At 35.1% G+C, this 18,989-nt stretch overlaps 1 protein-coding gene across 1 annotated transcript in view; it reads right to left on the reverse strand.

Moving 5' to 3' along the window:
* The window catches only part of SLC9A9 (solute carrier family 9 member A9), a 242,481-nt gene that overhangs the window by 214,538 nt on the left and 8,954 nt on the right, over positions 1-18,989 (reverse strand). The window contains exons 3-4 of the mRNA XM_026664681.2: positions 11,731-11,808; positions 10,833-10,909 (exon numbers count right to left, since the gene is read on the reverse strand). Coding sequence (XP_026520466.1) covers positions 10,833-10,909; positions 11,731-11,808 — 155 coding nt within the window. The remainder of the gene's footprint in view (positions 1-10,832; positions 10,910-11,730; positions 11,809-18,989) is intronic.

Genomic DNA, 18,989 nt, shown 5'->3' on the forward strand with positions numbered 1-18,989 from the left:
TTCCCTTAGGCAGGGTACTTTTTAAAAATGTGTAGAAGATTTGGTGGCTAGAACAAACCAGTCTGATTCTCTGCATCTAGAAAAACTAGACAAATTAAATTTTATTAAACTATCTATAGAATAAGTGAACCTATGATTAACTTTTTAGAAAAAAACTGTTTTGTTTTGCTTTTAACCTTGGTTTGGACCACATGATGTGCTAGATTTATGGTTAGCTGAGCTCAGCATGCATGCAAATGCAGCTGTCATCTCAGCATTAAAGTAAAATCTTAAGTAAATCTCTAGTCACATATCCTGGACAAACTAAGTTAACCTTTGGAGGAGAAAAGAAAAGCAGACTGATGGCAGATACTCAGGGAGTAGGACAAATGAATCTTCCTTATGGCATTCAGATAGTAGGTAATAGCAGGCATTGCTTGACCTACATTTCTTTATGAATAGACTAATGAGACATTATAGGCCTATTCAAAAGAGGCTATGTTGATGAGGACCATTTCCTGAGATGAAATTTGTTGAAGGCTAAAATTGGATCCCTTCCTTCATAAACATAAGACTCTGAAATAAAACTAGAGGATTTTAATTTATTGTTTTTGTTGGCAACCTTCCCTTGCACTAAATGAAAGTCTACTAGATATTCAAAGAAAGGGCATTTAGGGGCTATCATTAAAGAGTGTTGATTGAAGGGTCAGCAGCAGATTCTCTGAAACAAATCTCAAACAGATTGTCTGGCAACCAGCCGGGTTTACCAACAAGCATTCATCCATCACAGAATTTCTGGCAAGTTATTCCCTTTTTGATACATATACAATATTTATATGATATACCTGTTTTCAAAACCTGTTTTCATGTTCCTATTATGCATTTTGAAATCTTTGCATTAAATCCTTACTTCTACATTGGCAGAATATAGTTAGAAAAGGTGCAATTGTTCTTGACTGATGTTGCAGCTGGCCTTTAATGGAATGAAATGAGCTAAGAACAAGAGCCAATGTGATGTGCTGACTATGATGTTAAAGTAGAGTAAGATAGATCTACTTTCAACCCTGGAACTCACTGGATGACAGAGAGCTAATTTTTCTTTCTCAGCCCAAAGTACCTCAATGTTGGATATAAAAAGGGAAAGAAATGATAGGTATATCAACCTGAGTCACTAGGATATTATCTATCTATCTATCTATCTATCTATCTATCTATCCTATCTATCTATCTATCTATCTATCTATCTATCTATCTATCTATCTATCATAAAGAAAAGTGACTTAATTTAATTCCACTTATGTTTAGTATAAATCACCCTTCTGTGTATTTAATAATTAGTTTCCAAAATGTAAGCTTTTGGAATGATTCTGGGAACTGCATTCAAAACTACTAAGAACCACTTATGATTTTAGACTTCAAATGTACCTTCATGTAAGATATAAACAGTCAGATGCCCACCTAGAAACAATGTTCTAAAGTCATCATTTTCTGTGCATGTATAATATTATTATTGTTGGTTCTGTCTGTTACAAAAGCTTAGAGAAATTCTTTACCTCAAAAAGTAGAAGCCAAATAAAGACTGGCTCAAATCTCAGGCGTAAAAGTGCTGTGTTCCAAGCCAGGTCTTCATCCTCGGAAACAAGTGGTAGTCGCTTGGTGCAAGATCGGGGCTGTAGGGCGGATGAGGAAAAATCTCCCACTTGAAAGCATTCAGGACTTCTCGAGTGCCGTAGTTCAGCCATTTTTAAACTTAATGCACCATTGGCGCACTCCAGCTTCAGTGATGATGTTGTCCCCGTACACTTCACACAGTTGCCGAAAAATTTCAATCGGTTTGTGGTTTTTTGCCAACAAAAACCTTATCACTGATCACACCTCACAACTCAAGGGATTTTCAATTGCAGCACACATTTCAAACATTTGCTGTGAAATAATGGGCAATGATACGAACCTCCCACTAGCACGACTAGATGCAGACTGAGCGACGGACGCAAAGACCAAAGATGGCTGTGCTAGCTCCACCCCTTCTTGCTACAGACGAAAACGTAATCTATTTTGTGGATAGCCCTCGTATCATCTCTTTTTTTTTTCTCCTGATGACATCTGTCTATCTAATAAACTCTAGCAGGAAGTGTTGTCTATGTGTCCCTCATCTCAGGAGCCAGATATCTGAATTCCCCCCACCCCTCTGGATTTTTTAAAAAGTGAACACTTAGATATTTCTTGAGTCCTGTGGGGCTGAATTGTTATGACTATCCTTCCAAATAATCATTTGACTTTTATTGTATTGAATTTGATTTCCACTTTTATTTATACAATGACATAAATTGCATTGCTTTTAAATTTGATTATAATGTTTGCTTTCTGAACCCAAGGTTATGTACTTGAGAAGTATACAGTATTCAAAGTCACTCTTCGGAGTATCCAATAATCCCTGTAAGTGAGTAAATAAATGAAAAAACTTTTTATATTTAATTATGTTTTCATTGGTCAAACAATTGTCTTTTTTCTGGAAATGTGCTTAATCATGATATATTTAATAAACCATACTTTGCTAGATTCACCTTAATCATAAATAATGGTTTAGCAATTATGGTAGGATGTTACCAGAATGGTAAGCAGAACAAAGAGTGTTGCATTAAATTGACAAGCCAATAACTGTTTCAGGCTTTCGCTATAAAAATAGTTAAATTGTCATCAATACAAAGAATCGATAAATTGAACAGACATCTGTTGCCCATGCTCTAGCTTTGCATTTTCTGAAATAGTGAATTCCAGTTGTGTAACAGTGTACATGAAAGTGTTTCCTTAATTTCCATTTAGTATGAAAGTTGGATCTACATTGAATCAGATTTTGACAAAGATTAAAAAGCAAGGGAATTTCCAAACGCCAAAAGAAATTTTAAAAAAGAAAATAAATCACAGAGAGGTTTTTTATAGCTTTAAGCTAAAATAAAACATTTGCACAATGCAACAGAAGGGAGGTTTCCAGTTTATTACAAAATGGATAGGCTTTATATAATACACATTGCTTAAGACCACAGTTCTCAGATTTCACAATTTTATATGCTTGGGCCAAGGCAGAGAGAGAGAGAGAGAAGAGAAATTGGGCCAATATGCATGTCTATTTTACATGTCTGTAAATGGCTAACAGTTGCAAAACAACTACAGTACTTTAGAAACTCGTATCCTGGATGCTTAGCAGTGATGCATACTAAGAAGTCTTATGGAATTCTGAATGTGTTATACATGACCTGAATTTTCAAAGATGAATGAAAGCAAGAATCCAACCGAAATTGCATTTTAGCTTGAAAGGATTTTTTGAAGTAAAAAACTTCAAAGTAAAAGAGGAAAACACTTATTGAACAATGAACTGCTAGTTTTCCAGTTTAACATTTTCTTTTTCCAAAAATACAGGTTGTCCTCGACTTACAAAGCACATTTAATGACCATTCAAAGTTATAATGGCACTGGAAAAGTGACTTATGATCATTTTTTTCACAGTTTTGTAGCATGTGATCCAAATTCAGATGCTTGGTAGCTACTTCATACTTATGACCATTGCTGTTTCCCAAGGTCATGTGATCACCTTTTGCAACCTTTTGACAAGCAAAGTCAATGGGGAGGCTGGATTAACTTAACAACTGGATTACTAACTTATCAATTGCAGCAATTCACTTAACAGCTATGGCAAGACAGGTTATAAAATGAAGCCAAACTCACTTAACAACAGAAATGTTGGGTTCAGTTGTAGTCAGAGGTCAAGGACTACCTATACTGGATAATAATTCTATAGGACTGATTTGTTATCAATACTTTTTTTTGGTCACTTCAGATATCTCATACTGTAGGTTACAAGCAACAACATAGAAATGCACAATAATAATAATAATAAATATTAATATGTCAATCAAATACTGTTGATATATTAACAGATGTCATGAAACAACAAACATTTCACATATCTACCCTCTGTCACTGTACAACATATATTGAAAAACACAAGAGTTATGTGATGGTGTAACAAACCAGATCTATGAATATTATTGGAGAGAGAACAAGTTAAACTGGGAAAGCAGGCCTAACTTGACAAATATATAGCAAATTAGGCATTTGTTAAATAATGCACTATGGGGAAATTTCCTTACTTATAGGGAAACTTCTTCTCCTTGCCTTTGTAATGAAATAGTAATAGAGTTTATGACCAAGAAATAGCAGAAAAACAATTGGTTAGAAATGTGCATAGAAAAAATAGTGTAGAGGTATATGTTGATACTGATTTATCTGGACTGAAAGTTGCATTATTTTTGGTGCTTATTAAAGGATTAACTATAAGATACAATTTCTTTCAATATTCTCTGCTTATATACTTTCAAATAAAGCAGTTATTATAAAGTTCTGTTGTTGGAAAGCAATTAAATCCAATGAGAAACCTTTAATACTGGCTTTAAAGTATTTTCTTGGAGGTAAGGGGTTTATAAATCAGTTTAAACTGGCCCATCATTCTGTTCTTCCAAAGTTTTCTTTAAAAGAAAAAAAAAGAGCTGGAAAATCTGTATTCATTCACATCTGTCCTAGATTATATAGCTTTGTATGGAACTACCCCAAATTTATATTTACATATTTCTTTCTCAGTCATTTCCAATTAAGCCAGCCTAATGCATTTCAGATTTTCATATGTGCTAATAAAATATATACTTAAAAATAAACTCACTCTTCATAAAACTTGCCCTCTTTTGTATGCATTTTTCCCATTTATATGTTCTTTTGCCATTTTTGAAATAAATTCTATTCAGTGCTTCCCATCGGTGACTCAAAAGCATCTTCAAATTTCATCATTTTATTCTCACGATAGACTTCTATTATACCCCTATCCTACAGAGAAATTTTGAACTAATAAAAGAACCAAGACTCAGGGCTTCAGAATTCAATTTTGTGGGAATCTTTTACAGAAGAAATTAAAGATACAATAAAGCAGAGGACACAGCAGCCCTCAAAATCTAAAGGACCAAACCAACAGACAAAGGCTAAAACACAGATATAAAACATACAATATATATAAAGAGCCAAAGTATTATTAAAGGACAAAGAAATCTATATTCTACTAAACACCATTCCAATACAGAAACTAGACAACCTGATCAAGAGAAATGACCTAACCAAGAAATATCAAATGACAAAAAAGAAGAACAATGTTAGATGAAAAGCAGTGGAGTCATCCTTCCATGCTTCTATGAATGCCCCCAAAATACACAATCCTAAACAGGGGTGGGATTCAACCAATATTACTACCAGTTTAGTGACTATGTTTTGTGCTGTGCCGCACAAAGCAGCTGAGGTTGAAAAAGCAGGAAATAAAGGACAGGTAAAAGTCTGGGCAGGTGGGTGGGCTAAACAGCAGCAAACACAGAACTGGTTTGGTGTATGCTGCTCTTCAGAGCTACCGGTTCTATCGAGCCGAGCAGAACCGGTAGCATCTCACCCCTGATCCTAACATACCTCTTTCTTCAAATGTATGACTATCAAGGACACAACATACAAACATAATCAAATAACTTACAAAAACGATTTGAAGATTTTACAGATGGGGGTGAATACCAACTCCAAACTCCAGAAAATCAGACCTAAAAATAGGACATTAAATTATGATTTAATTTAATGTCACAGCACTTTTTATATCATCAGCCCAGAACTAGTGAAAGAATTCATGACAGCAGTACTACACAACACACCAGACCTAAACAAATTCATTAAGATCAAAATATTCACAATCGTGAACCTTATCAATCTCTCCCTATGCCTACTTTTAATGTGATGGAAAAATATACCAACAAATTAAAAGTATACCCAGGGGTTCAACATTTCAGAATCCATAGCTGAGTCTGTATGTAATTCAGTGTCTAGAAATTATAGTATTCCAACACATTCAACTGAAAGCATGGATCCAATATATAGATGATACCTTCATCATAATAAAAAAGAAAAACTAGAGAAGGCACATGAAACTATCACAACTTCTTCAAAGAAATAAAATTCACAAGGGAAAGAGAAAACAATTCGCTCAGCTTCCTGAATAATCTCAGCAGAAGAAATGACAGCAAATTAGAAACGTAAATCTATAGAAAAACAATTCATACTTACCAAATACTCCATTATCAATTTAACATCCCACTATAGAGCAACTAGCACAATCTTTGAAAAAGATAACACTATCATATGTCAAAAATTTCTCAGAAACAACCAAGACTATTACAACTATTACATTGACAACATAAGCCAACTAAATCCCTGAAAAATATCTCAGATAAACCAAAAGACCCAGTAGTCTAAGAAAAACAAAACAAATCAGGAATCATCTGCAACATACAGTGTAAGGACTATAACAGCTATTATATAGGAACAGACAGGCAGAAGACCAACAGAGTGCATCCATGAACACCAATTAGCACTCCGAAGACAATGAAAACTCATAATACGTGGAAAGACTCAACCATAGTTTCATAATCATCCTGAATCCCAAAATGCTAGAGAATTCTTGGAAACTTGGCATTCAGATAAATCAGTTATCAATAAACACAGAAACAACCCATATTTACACAGCATTCAAAGAGACAATAGAAAAAGCTAAGAAGGAAACACAATGACCAGAACATATCCTCTCCAACAGCCAATGTCCAGATAAGCAGACATCACCAGTCAAACAATCAAGCAGGCAACAATAACCTAATCAAGGAACTACCAATGAGAAAACCAAACCCCCACCAACACTGGCAGGATAAGTTACTGTATATAGACAGGGAGCAATACTATACTTTATTATTATGATACCTAGTCAGGTGATGAAACTGTGCAAGCAAACAATCAAACTCAAACAGCACCAAGGACTGCATAATTCAACCCTGAACTACATGTATACTTTTCTATAGAGCCATGTCTGATTATCAGCTACAAATGCTCATTTAGAATTTCAATAAATACATTTTAGTTCAGACTTACTTAGGGCCAAAGTTACTGTTCTGTGAAACACATAATGTATATTCTTAGTTTTTTTTATAAAAAAAAGTTTTCAAAATAGAAATACTGAGCCCATTAATTGGGATCAAGGCTTGGGAGAAGAGAATAACACTTTTTCCATCTTCGTATTTTGTTTTTTTCTTTTTAATCTATCTCACTTGCTATTTTGCCCAAATTATGCAATTTTTCAAGATTCCCAGACACTAGCCAATTGAAACCTGGAGCTGAGAATCACAAGGATTTGGCCAATCAGAGGTAACTAGCAGATACAAAAATGAAAACTAAAGGGACAGTTCCAAGAATTAGAAATTTTTTAAGGATTTCAGATACAATTAAGCAGCTGAAAACTGCAGCCATTTGTTGTTAAATGAACAACTATACATTTTCTCAGTATTTACTGACATATGAAAGGGCTGGAAGCAGCTGGAAAAAAATAGATAAGTTCATATGTAAGATTATATTGATTTTTTTAGTTTTACTTTTTGGGACAAAATATCAGTGAATGAAGGGAATACTTTCTTCCTTATATTATTTTACAGTACTTGTGCAAAATAGAGAAGTTTCCCTTTGCTGTTATAGTAATTCTTTTCAAACAGATGTCATCCTATCACATAACATCACATATAAAAGGTACTGTGAGTGATAAACATATGGCTGCTATTAGCTATGAAAACAAGTTCTTCATTTTTCTTCTTAGAAAAGCTGAGAATTCCTTCCACTGCTACAGTGCCAAAATACACCATCTCTTATTTTACTTATAGTAATATGTAATTACTTTTGTAATTATGTAATATTTGTAATTGTAATTATGGAAAAATTACAATGTATTGTAATTATGTAATAATTACTTTTGTAATTATGTAATATTACCCCCTCACACCCTGGCAATTATCTTTTTGACCTGCTGCCGTCTGGACGGCATTTTAGGTCAATAAAATCCCACACCACTAGACTAACAAATAGTTTCTTTCCCTGGGCCATCCGATCTGCAATAAACACGAAGTCACTACCTTATTAAGATGTGAAAAGATGTGAAATCTCAATACTCCATTCAGATGTATAATAACATATTACAGTACAATCCATCTCTTGTGTATTATACTCGGCGAAGCGTTACAGTCAGTGTTGGATGTATATTTTGTGTATATTCGTAGATATTGTACTCTCAAATTGCAAATGGAGACGTCAGTACTCTATTTTTCTTATCTTCCTTTTTAAGTGATTTGGTTTTATTGTATTGCGAACAGTTGCTGGGGTGCATCCACAGTTTTGTTGTACTTGTACAATGACAATAAAGTTCTTCTAATTCTAATTCTAATACTCCAGATAGCTATTCTTCAAAGCTTCTGTAAGTGTTCTGTGCTTTCCCACCTAATACAAACATATCACACAGTATTTTCCCTGGGTATATCCTCTCATTCTTTGCTAATACTGTGTAGACTATACTATGTTGGGATTAAAAAAAAATACTACCAGTTCTGTGGGTGTGGCTTGGTGGGTGTGGTGTGGCTTGGTGGGTGTGGTGTGGCTTGGTGGGTGTGGCTTGGTGGGCGTGGCTTGGTGGGCATGGCAGGGGAAGCATACTGCAAAATCTCCATTTCCTCCCCATTTCTGGGAAAGGTTACTGCAAAATCCCATTCCCTCCCCACCCTACTAACCTGCTTTCCAGCTCCGTTCTCCTGTGCAGGGCAACAAAAGATGACCCAGCCGATCAGCTGGGACTCAGGAGGCAGAGAATAGATGTGGGAGGAGCCAGTCAGAGGTGGTATTTGCCAGTTCTCCGAACTACTCAAAATTTCTATTACCGGTTCTCCAGAATTGGTCAGAACCTGATGAATACCACCTCTGAGACTATATAAAATAAAGAGTTATAATCAGTTGATTTCATATAATTTAAGTTATGAAATAATTAAAAATACATGTGTTCATTGAATCTCCTTTTAAAGCCTCTAACAATTTTCAGTGACACTATTGTCAATATAGTAATTAGTAGTATGATATCCTATCATTCTGTAGTTTGAGATGCATCAAGAAATGTTCTGCCTTTATTACTTTATAAGTAATCCAAGGTGGCAAAAAACATTATATTCCTTCCTTCTCATAACAGAGCCATATCTTTAGAGCTGTTCAGAAATTCTAAAAAAGCCTCACCGTTGAAAGCTAAAGCTGCAGCAGCAACAACCACCATTACTAATTTTTGTTTCAAAAGACCAACTATCCTAGAAATCGTTGAAAAACAGATATAATTCTCCTATTCATTGTGGCCCCACTAAAATCTTAGATATTATCTTGCTTATGCTGGAACCCAATGGGAACAATGCATACAATCTGAATGAAAAGAAATATTTTGAGACCAAAAGATTCCCTCCATATTTTGACAGTAGCTCCAATTTAATTAAAATGAAATGGATAAATAAAAAAGAAACTGATTATTACTGTCTCCTGTGGCATATATTTGTGGTCTGTATTTAATGTATGAGAACAGTTTTTCTCATTTTAGTTACATTATATGCTGGTAGCAAATGGCATTAATGAGATAAAAAGTTATGTTTAAAAGTTATCTATCTATTGTATTGTTAAAAAGCCAGGTAGATTGTTTTGTCTTTGTTGAGATCTTTTGAGATTGCCTCATACTTTATGTGTTTGCCTGGAGACCTCTCAGATGGTCTCAATAAATACAGTGTGTTGTTAATATATTGCAATTTTAATGGTAAGGTACTTAGAATCTGTCTTACACATAATCTGTCCATATAACCAACTATCTTCTTCTCCCTTTTCTCACTCCACTTTAATTCCTACATCCACCTGGTTATTCTATGTATTTGATGAACTGAGCTCTAAGTTTCAAAATGCCTTTTAATAAAACATGTTCACTGGAAAAGGTGCTACCAGACACTCATTTTTTGTTGTTGCCATAGATTAACCTGGATCTCTTAGTACAATCTCCATAGAATATTGAGGTATCAGTTAACAACAGTTGGAGGAAATTACAGTTAACTACAAAGGAAGAAATTAAAGAAGGGAGGATTGGATTGAATAAGGACTGACCTGAATTTAAAAAAACAAATTTTTGAACTTTTTTTTAAAAAATGAGAAAAGGCATTCTAACTGGTTTCAAATTCTGAAATATAATCTAGCTAGAGAGTATTGCTTGTATATAAAAATAATCGTTTTACCCAATATTCAAACTACAATGCCTATAAATGCATATGCCTCGATGAAACATGTATACATAAAATTATTCAAGTAAACCAGAGGATTTTAGTAAAAATCCACTGAAGGGAGAATACATGTAGGTAGTTCTTGCTTACTAACAGTTTCATTTAATGACTTAAAGTTACAATGGTGTAAAAACTCAGCTTTACTGCAATTTATGTAATGAAATGAATGATATATATTTTATTTATTTATTAGATTTGTATGCCTCCCATCTTGTCTAGAGATGACTCAGGTTGATTTACAAACATAAATCTTCACATTTACTTCTGTTGTGGTGTCCCACAATCACATGATGGCTACTTGTGTATTTTACAACTGGCTTCCAACAAGCAAAGTTAATTGAGAATGCACAAGTAAAACTGCGAATCATGGTCATATGTCTTGCTTAATGCAGTGTTTCATTTAATGACTGAATAGAAGTGATGTAACTCCCTTGTGATCATATGATTTCCTGCTTAGTGACCACAGCATTTAGGAATAGAATTGTTGGCCCCAATTGTAGTACCTAAAGGAGGACTACTTGCAATTTTTTAAATAGTATAACTGAAATATACAATTCCTCAAAGAGATTTTCTCCAGTTTGACATTACAGCACAAAATGGAAAATGGATTTTACTTACCCTATTACGATACAAGAGACAGCTGTTCCCAAAAAAGCATATGTTAAAATGGATCCTAAATTGCGAAAAAAGTGTCTCTAGGAAACAAAAAAGAAAAAGATAATATTTTGAATGCTATATATTTTATTATGTTATTTATTTTATATCCCATCGCTATTATTTTTACAAATCACCCAAGGCAGCAAACATAACTGACCTGCATTTTTCCCACAACAACAACTCTTTGAGGTGAGTTGGGCTGAGAAAGGTCCTCTACAGAGGTGGTATTCAGCAGGTTCTGACCAGTTCTGGAGAACCGGTAGTGGAAATTTTGAGTAGTTCAGAGAACTGGCAAATACCACCTCTGACTGGAGATTTTACAGTATCCTTCCCCTGCCACGCCCACTAAGCCATGCCCACAGAACCAGTAGTAAAAAAAATTGAATCCCACCACTGGTCCTCTAGCTGACTTTCATGGCTGAAGCAGAATTTAAAATCACTCCTGCTTTCTAGCCTCATGCTTAACTGCTAGACTGCTTTTTAATTGAGTTTAGAAATTCTGAATGATTTTCCCAAGACAGAGAATGACTTGAAGTGTTTTGTATACTGTATTGCAATATTGTAATTGTAAAAGTATCCAGTGAATGGATGCAGCCAGGATTGAGCTCGTACACAGAGCCAAATTGTTATTTTTTATGATTAGGTCTACAGATTTGCCACTTTTTATATTGCAGGCTTAATTTAAGCATCGGTAGGGAAAGTCTATAGGATTTAACTGTATTATAAAAAGAATCAAAATGGTAATTCGCAGTTGGAAACATTTTTATTTTTCTTTCTTTGATCTCTCTGGTCAAATTAAACATTTTGGCCCTAGTCATAAGTAACAGACTGTCTACTACTATTAGAAGAAACCACTTACCTTTTTTAAACTGTATCCTGCATGAAAAATAATGGGGGGTAATAGAACATTGAAGAAGATGGAAGGATCAAAGGTCATCTACCAGAAAGAACAAGAAAAAGATAAAAGAAACATAAAATATTCACTAAGTATTAGATCTTTAAAAAGTATCACATTTTACATTAACATTTTACATCAATAACACTCATCAATATTTAGGAAAACATTTTTTTCTGGTCTCTCACCTGTACTAAAAATGTATAAATAATGTATAAGATTTTCCTTATACATTTTTAGTACAGATGAAAAATGTATAAGGAAAAATGTATAAGACATGAAATAATAAAATAGCAAATCGTAAATGAAGGCAAATTATACATGTCTCTGGGTAATGTTTCAGGATCCAATCTGAAGTGCAAATTTGAAAATAGAAAATCATTCAAATGAATTTAAAAAGTAAAAAGAAGAATACTGCCACATTTCATTTTCTGCAAAGCTTGACTTGAAGGTGATTAAAACAAATTTGAATGCAATTGTTACATGACATTTCAGGAAGTTTGTTTGTTTATCAAATTTATTTGTGGTCTGTCTTGTGGTTCTGGCAATGCTGAGCAGCTTAAATCAAGATAAAATAACACATAATAGCAGTAATAAATATAAAATGGATTATCATTTCAAAAATCAGAACAACGTAAAAACAAGGGTTGGAGAAAAGAGGTAGTGTACCTTCTCTATTAGGGTACCAACCATTTCTACCCAGCAATTCCTTCAGGAACACATATTCCAGGTTGCCATTAATTGGAACCAGCCTGATATTTTATTTATTTTATTTGGTTTGTCAATTGCTTACAAGATAATAGGTGTAAGTAAAAACATAGTTATGAGTACATGGATACATATAAGAAAAATAAAAGAAACAATAGGACAGGGATGGTAGGCACGTTGGTGCGTTTATGCACACCCCTACAGACCTCTTAGGAAAGGGGTGAGGTCAATAGTAGACAGTCTAATGTTAAAGGTTTTGGGGTTTGGGGAATAAAAGGTGTGATGTTGCTACTTCATCTTTTCAGATACAGAACCCAGCTAGAGTAACAGCTGAATCTTATTTCAGTGTGGGTGATAGGGCAGTTTCTTTTCCTGCACATTGTGCAGCAAGCTGCTTGGGTGGCTCATGGTTTTGGGGAGCAGACGTCTGTATCTCAGGACTTGCAGCTTAAATAACTGCTCCATTGTTTGGAATATTAGGACCATCTCATTTTTATTCCATTGGTTCTTATTCAATGTGTTGAAAGAAAAAAATCTTTTGAAATTTACTTCAAAGCAATAGCAACTAAATCCGAAAGGAAGACGTTTGAAGGGAAAATTTCCAACTGGGGGATGGGGTTCAGATTGAGGAGCATGGAAGGTCATGGTAACATCAAACTGGTGGAAAGAAAACCTTAGCCTCCTAACTTATTTGAGATTTATTTATTGTCACAGGGCAAGATATATTCTGGCGAATCTATAAAATTCAAATTAACAATAAAAATAATACCACAATGTAATAATGTACATGATAATTTTTAAAAAATGAACCAATAATTTCATACTGAATCAAACTTTCTGAAATGCTCACGACGTGTTTTTTTTTTATGAGCTTCCAGAAAGGTGGAAGTCGGAATCAATCTTGCTTTGGGGACCAAACTGCCCTAGAGGAGAGAAGTCTTTACAAAATGTGTTATTTAATTTTTGTGACATGAACCCTTTTGAGAATCTGTTAAAAATCATGAATTACTTTTCAGAACAATGTGTGTAAATACCTAAACAAAGTACTGAAAATAAATCTGTAACTTTTCTGCTATCCATGTTCATGGACTCCCTATAATTTATCCACAGATCTCCAAGTTTAAAAAGACAGGCCGGAAAGTACAGAGCCTGCTGCATTTTATACCTGCTGAAATTTCCAGCCAGTCTGTCTTGCTTGAAATGAATCAGAGTCTGTTTTTCCTTATTCATAATCTTACTATCAGTGAACATCATGTACCTTGGCCACTTCAAAGCAATGCAAGAGACTCCTGTCCCAAAGATGCTTTTTCAAGAGGAAGCTTGACTTTCTAGAAACCAAGAAAGTCCAGTTGCCTCTTGAAAAAAGCACCTTTGGGACAGTGATGTCCCAAAGTGGACGTGGCTTGGTGGGCATGCTTTGCACACACACATACACTTTGCACACACATGTGCATGCCAAACACATACTTTGCGCATATGCAGAGGCTTTCCTACTCACCTCCTGCAATCCTGCACTTTCCCTGTAGCTTCAACAGCTGCCATGCGGCAATCTGCCACGCAAAGCAGCTGTGCTTCAATTGCATGGAATAAAGGTCAGTATGGGAGCCTGGGCAGGCAGGTAGCCCCAACAGCAGTTCATCAGAGAGAACTGGTTCAGTTTTCACTGATCTTCGGTGCTACCGGTATGCCAGAACTGGGCCGAACCGGTAGAATGACACCATTGCTTTGGGAAAACCATGACCTGGATGACTGAAGAATCCCCAAAGACAAAAGACTCCTGTGCTCAGTCAACTGACAAACACCCTTTCCCACCCAGGAGAAGCAATCCTTAGATCCATTTCCACCACTTAAAGATGGTCTCACCTCACAAGATATCCTAAGGAAATCATCCAGATTTAAGGAAAGACCACATGCCCCCAGAAAGGCAGTGAAAAAATCAGAAAGAGTGCCAAGCTTGCATCCTGGCTCTTGGAAGTACACCCCAAAAGGACAGTGCCAGAAACCACTAAAGCAGTGTAAAAAGCTTAAAACAACCCTTCCCCTTTATGAAGATCAAGCTCTTCCAGGAGCTCAGGTGCAGAAAGTCTGGGCTGCCAAGAACCATTAGTTGTTAGTTACAATGTAGCAAGGTTTAATTGGAGAGGCAATTTCTGTAAGCAGGGCAATAAAGATACGGATTAGGCTAGAAATAACACAGAGGCATACCAGTATATTTCCTTCCTGCCTTCCTGACCGGATTAGCCCTGTAAAATGGAAAAAAACCAAAAGGCTGTTGGAAGGAGATTTCTTCCAACAACTGGTTCTCCAAACTTCTCAGAAAGTTAACAAATGGTTTTCCGAAATAGGTGAATCCCACCACTGGTCTGACACATCCCTTCTGCAAGTGGTCACTGGAAGCAACAAAACCACAGTAATATAAGACCTTCAACTCCCAACTTTTTTTTTTTAGTAGCCAAGAAGAATATTGTAGTTAACAGTGCTGCAAATGTCTGAGTGGCCCGAAAGGATAGGAATGCATTCCCCATTCAACGCTTATCATTAGATTTCAATAAGAGCAATCAATGCAATTTCCACCCAATGTCAGCCCTGAATCAGACAGCCATTGGTCCAGATTTCTATCAGAGTTCTTTCTAATTTTTAAACTTCCTTTAAGAAGCCTAAATTTCTCAATAACCTTTTCTAAGAAGGAAGAGTTGGAAAGTGAATAGTGGTTATTCATTAACACTGACTCAAAGGCTGGCCTTTTGAGGAGTAGATAGACAAGTGCATTTTCCAAAGCTGCTGTAACCTATCTTTTCTCAAAGAAGTGTTGACTGTCATGTGAATCTGATCCTTTATCCTTTCTCTAGCAATCCAAAGGCAGCAAGTGATTGGTCCACATGTATCAGAAAGTATCAGTCCAATCTCTCTGAGAACCAGACTAAAACATCTCCTAAGGTAGGAGAATTGGATCTTGCAGACTGTCAAAAAGGATATTGTCTGTTTTTAAACGCATCTTTTTTTTTCTTTTTCTCTTTCTCTTCCTTTGTTTCTTTCTTTCTTTTACTTCTCCTCTTCTCTTTTCTTTCCAGTTTGTAAGACCGAGTGTTCTTTTTTTGTTTTTTTCCCTTTTGTGTATGTAATGTCGATATGTTTTTAATTGTAAATTTAATAAAATTTATTTAAAAAAAAAAAAAACATCTCCTAAGTAATATGTAAAAGGATTAGTTCGAATCATCGCATTAGTCTTAATCTATCCAATTTTCGAACTCAGAGAAAATACAAACAATTACCTAACACTTACAATGTTCAATAATAATTATAATTTATAGCAACTGATCTTTTGGCTGGCCATTCCCTAATGATGATCTAGGACAAATTAAAATCTGTCTTTCGAAGATTTGTTATTATTGTAAATCAATTTTATTTAACAGAAAGATTAGTTGAAATTTCAGTAAGAGTGTTTCTACTCATTAGCAGCAACATAAAATCCTTTGTTATGCTTTCTATTTCCACCTGGACCCACAGGAAATGCTTGGTACCATGACAATGGTATCACTTTGCCTCTAAGGACCTTTCATTTACTAGTGTCCAAGATACTTAAATAAAGAGCAAACTATTGCAAGGAAATTTCACGTTACCTAAACTGTTTTCTTAATTTGTATTGCCTTACTTTACTTCACACATTGTAGAAATTATAATGTAGTCTGGTTTTGGTTTAGTGCATTGTGGTTTAGTGTATTGTGTGAACACAGTTACCTGGGATTAAATAAAGTATAATATAGTATAATGTATAAGCCAGGTCACTGTCTTCTATATATTTTAGAAACATGGTAAAATGACCATGTAAATTTAAGATATCATATCCTGCTTTTCAGTAGTTTTTTCAGAAATATATATGAATACATAAGAAAGTAGATAAAGAATGATGCAAAGATGATTTGGGTTCAAATTAATAGTCTTCAGAGCTTGAATGGAGATAGAGATTTGAGTGTAGGGAGTCTGTGCTCCAGATCCATCCTCTGGTAAAGCCTTTACAAAATCAAGGGGTGTGCTGTCCAGACAGTTTAGAGTTAATGGAATTTGGGATAGTTAATTGGGGAATTGAGAGCTGTCCCCTTAAGGGAATGCATCATGGTAAATGTAGTTAAGGTATCCTGGGAAATGTAGTACATGTCATGTGGCCACATCTGTAACACTGATTGGTCACTGAATTGACCCTTGGTGGGTTGGGGGAGGTTTCTTCACTCTTGCCTGAACACAGCCTCATGGTAGCAGCTCTACCCCCTACCTTACGATATGGGATGAAAGAGATAACCATATTTTTACCCATAAAGACAGATATGCAAAGGATTGGACATTAAGAAGAACCTTGTCATAACTGTGATAAGAATGCCAGATGAACCAATAAAAGAGACTTTGTATGGATTGTTTGTGGAGTTTATCTATCTGCCTTTGAACAGTATTTGTACAGGACAGGACAGGCAGAATAGTAAAAAGATGGTTATCTCTTTCATCCCATATTGTAGAGGCAGGGGGTACAGCTGCTACCATGAGGCTGTGTTCAGGCAAGAATGAAGAAACCTCCCCCAACTCACCAAGGGTTAATTCAGTGACCAATCAGGATTACAGATGTGGCCACATGACATGTACTACATTTCCCAGGATACCTTAACTACATTTGCCATGATGCATTCCCTTAAGGGGACAGCTCTCAATTCCTAATTAACTATCCCAAATCCCATTAACTCTAAACTGTCTGGACAGCACAAGGGGACTTTTGAAGAAAGTTTCAGTTTTGAATGTGGGATGGAAGATGATTTCTCCTACTGATGACATTTTAGTAAAAAAAAGAATTGTGGCTAGTTGTTATCACTCAGGTTGAATCTCCTGGCACATCTTAGTCTGTCTAATTGGGTGACTCTAAGGCAGTCTGCAAATAATCTTCCCTTCATGCTAACTCTTGAAAAAATGAGAAGTGTTTTAAGGCCTTTTTTGTTTTCTCAATCCCAGAAACACAAAATGTAAGAAAATCTTATGAAATTTTAAAGAACACAAGGGATTGTAGAGCAACTGTGAAGTTTTCTGCATGAAATGTTCATATACTTCATTTTTAAAGTAAGCAGCATAATGTCCAGATGGAAATACACAAAATTTATTTGGGAGAAAACTATGAAGAATTTAAAAAAACAAAACAGATTTTCAAATAAAAGTGATAAAATTAATGTAACTTGGTTAATCAATAGTATCTAGTTGACTAAGATTTGAAGCTCAAAAGATATGCAATCTTAATTTTAGAAAGAATGCTGAGATATTGTAAATCTTTCCTTCCTTGTCCCTTGTAATTTTAATGTTTTTAATCTCATCTTTTTGCATTTGCTTGAGTGATTTCTCAAAAACTGGACTGAGCAGTAGTTGGGGAAGGAAAAGTGCTATGCTCTTTGTTGTATTTCAAAGAGCCCTGAAATAAGATATTCTATGGCCCTATTTCTCAACCTTGGGCAATTTAAAATGCTGCCTGAGGAACTCTGGGATTTGAAGTCCACATAAACATAACAAGGCTGAGAAAAACTACTTTATTGGAAGGAGAGAGAAGCTTGTGGAGCCTAGAGACAGAGGGAGAATGATGCAAGAATTCCACAGCTGAGAAGTTCTTGAATTTCAGTGTAACTAAAGGACAATTGTATTAGTTTTCAGTCACACATGCTGCAATTCATCTGGGTATAAATTGGCTTTACTTTCAACTTCTTCCAGCTTTGTAGGGCATGAAGCTGGCTTTAAAATGAATCATCTTTTGGAGGTTCCCCTGAATCCACCTTCTCAGCAGCTTTGCTCTTGCATGATAAAGAAAATTAGCAGTTTTAATCTAATAAGAGAGCCAAACCAAAAAAAACATATGGGGGATGTAATAATCAGGTCTAATATAGTTAATTTTTAGAGCACGGAAACAAGATGTCAGATTGCACAGGAAGTTTTATGGATTTTATCAAAATATGTTCTCTAGTAATGTCAAATATACTTTAAATAGATCTAATAAAACCATTGGATTTAAATTAATTGCAAACTATTAAACCATACTTCTTTTAAAAGACATCTTGTTTCCAGGAGCATAAATTGCCAGACATTATTAAAATTTCACTGGGAAAATTTAAATCTATAGATTGATTCTGCTTTACTTTTAACAATGGGGACAATGGGAAATCTTTAATGAATGCATGAATAATTTTGATACCATTTTGCCAGTGCAGTCCATATACTCATACCTCTATTCAGCATTTTTATGCCTGCAGCTTGTATTTTTTACACATTGTTTTAATAACCATTTTACAATTTAAAACAGAAATGACTATATAAAATATCATTTTATAAGGATTTGAATTCAACTGCATCTTCAGTTTGGTTCTGCTAGATTAATAACCTTAAAAGCAAGAACATGTCATTAGCCAACTGTTTTGCAGTTTTTTGTTTCCATAAAATGCCTTCCTTTAATGAACCTAGATGAATTATTTAGTTCTGTAACAATACAGCCGGACTAG

The sequence above is a fragment of the Notechis scutatus genome, chromosome 4 (genome assembly GCF_049901735.1).
Source record: "Notechis scutatus isolate UNSWTSFEM ecotype Mainland chromosome 4, rNotScu1.2, whole genome shotgun sequence".
NCBI lineage: Eukaryota > Metazoa > Chordata > Lepidosauria > Squamata > Elapidae > Notechis > Notechis scutatus.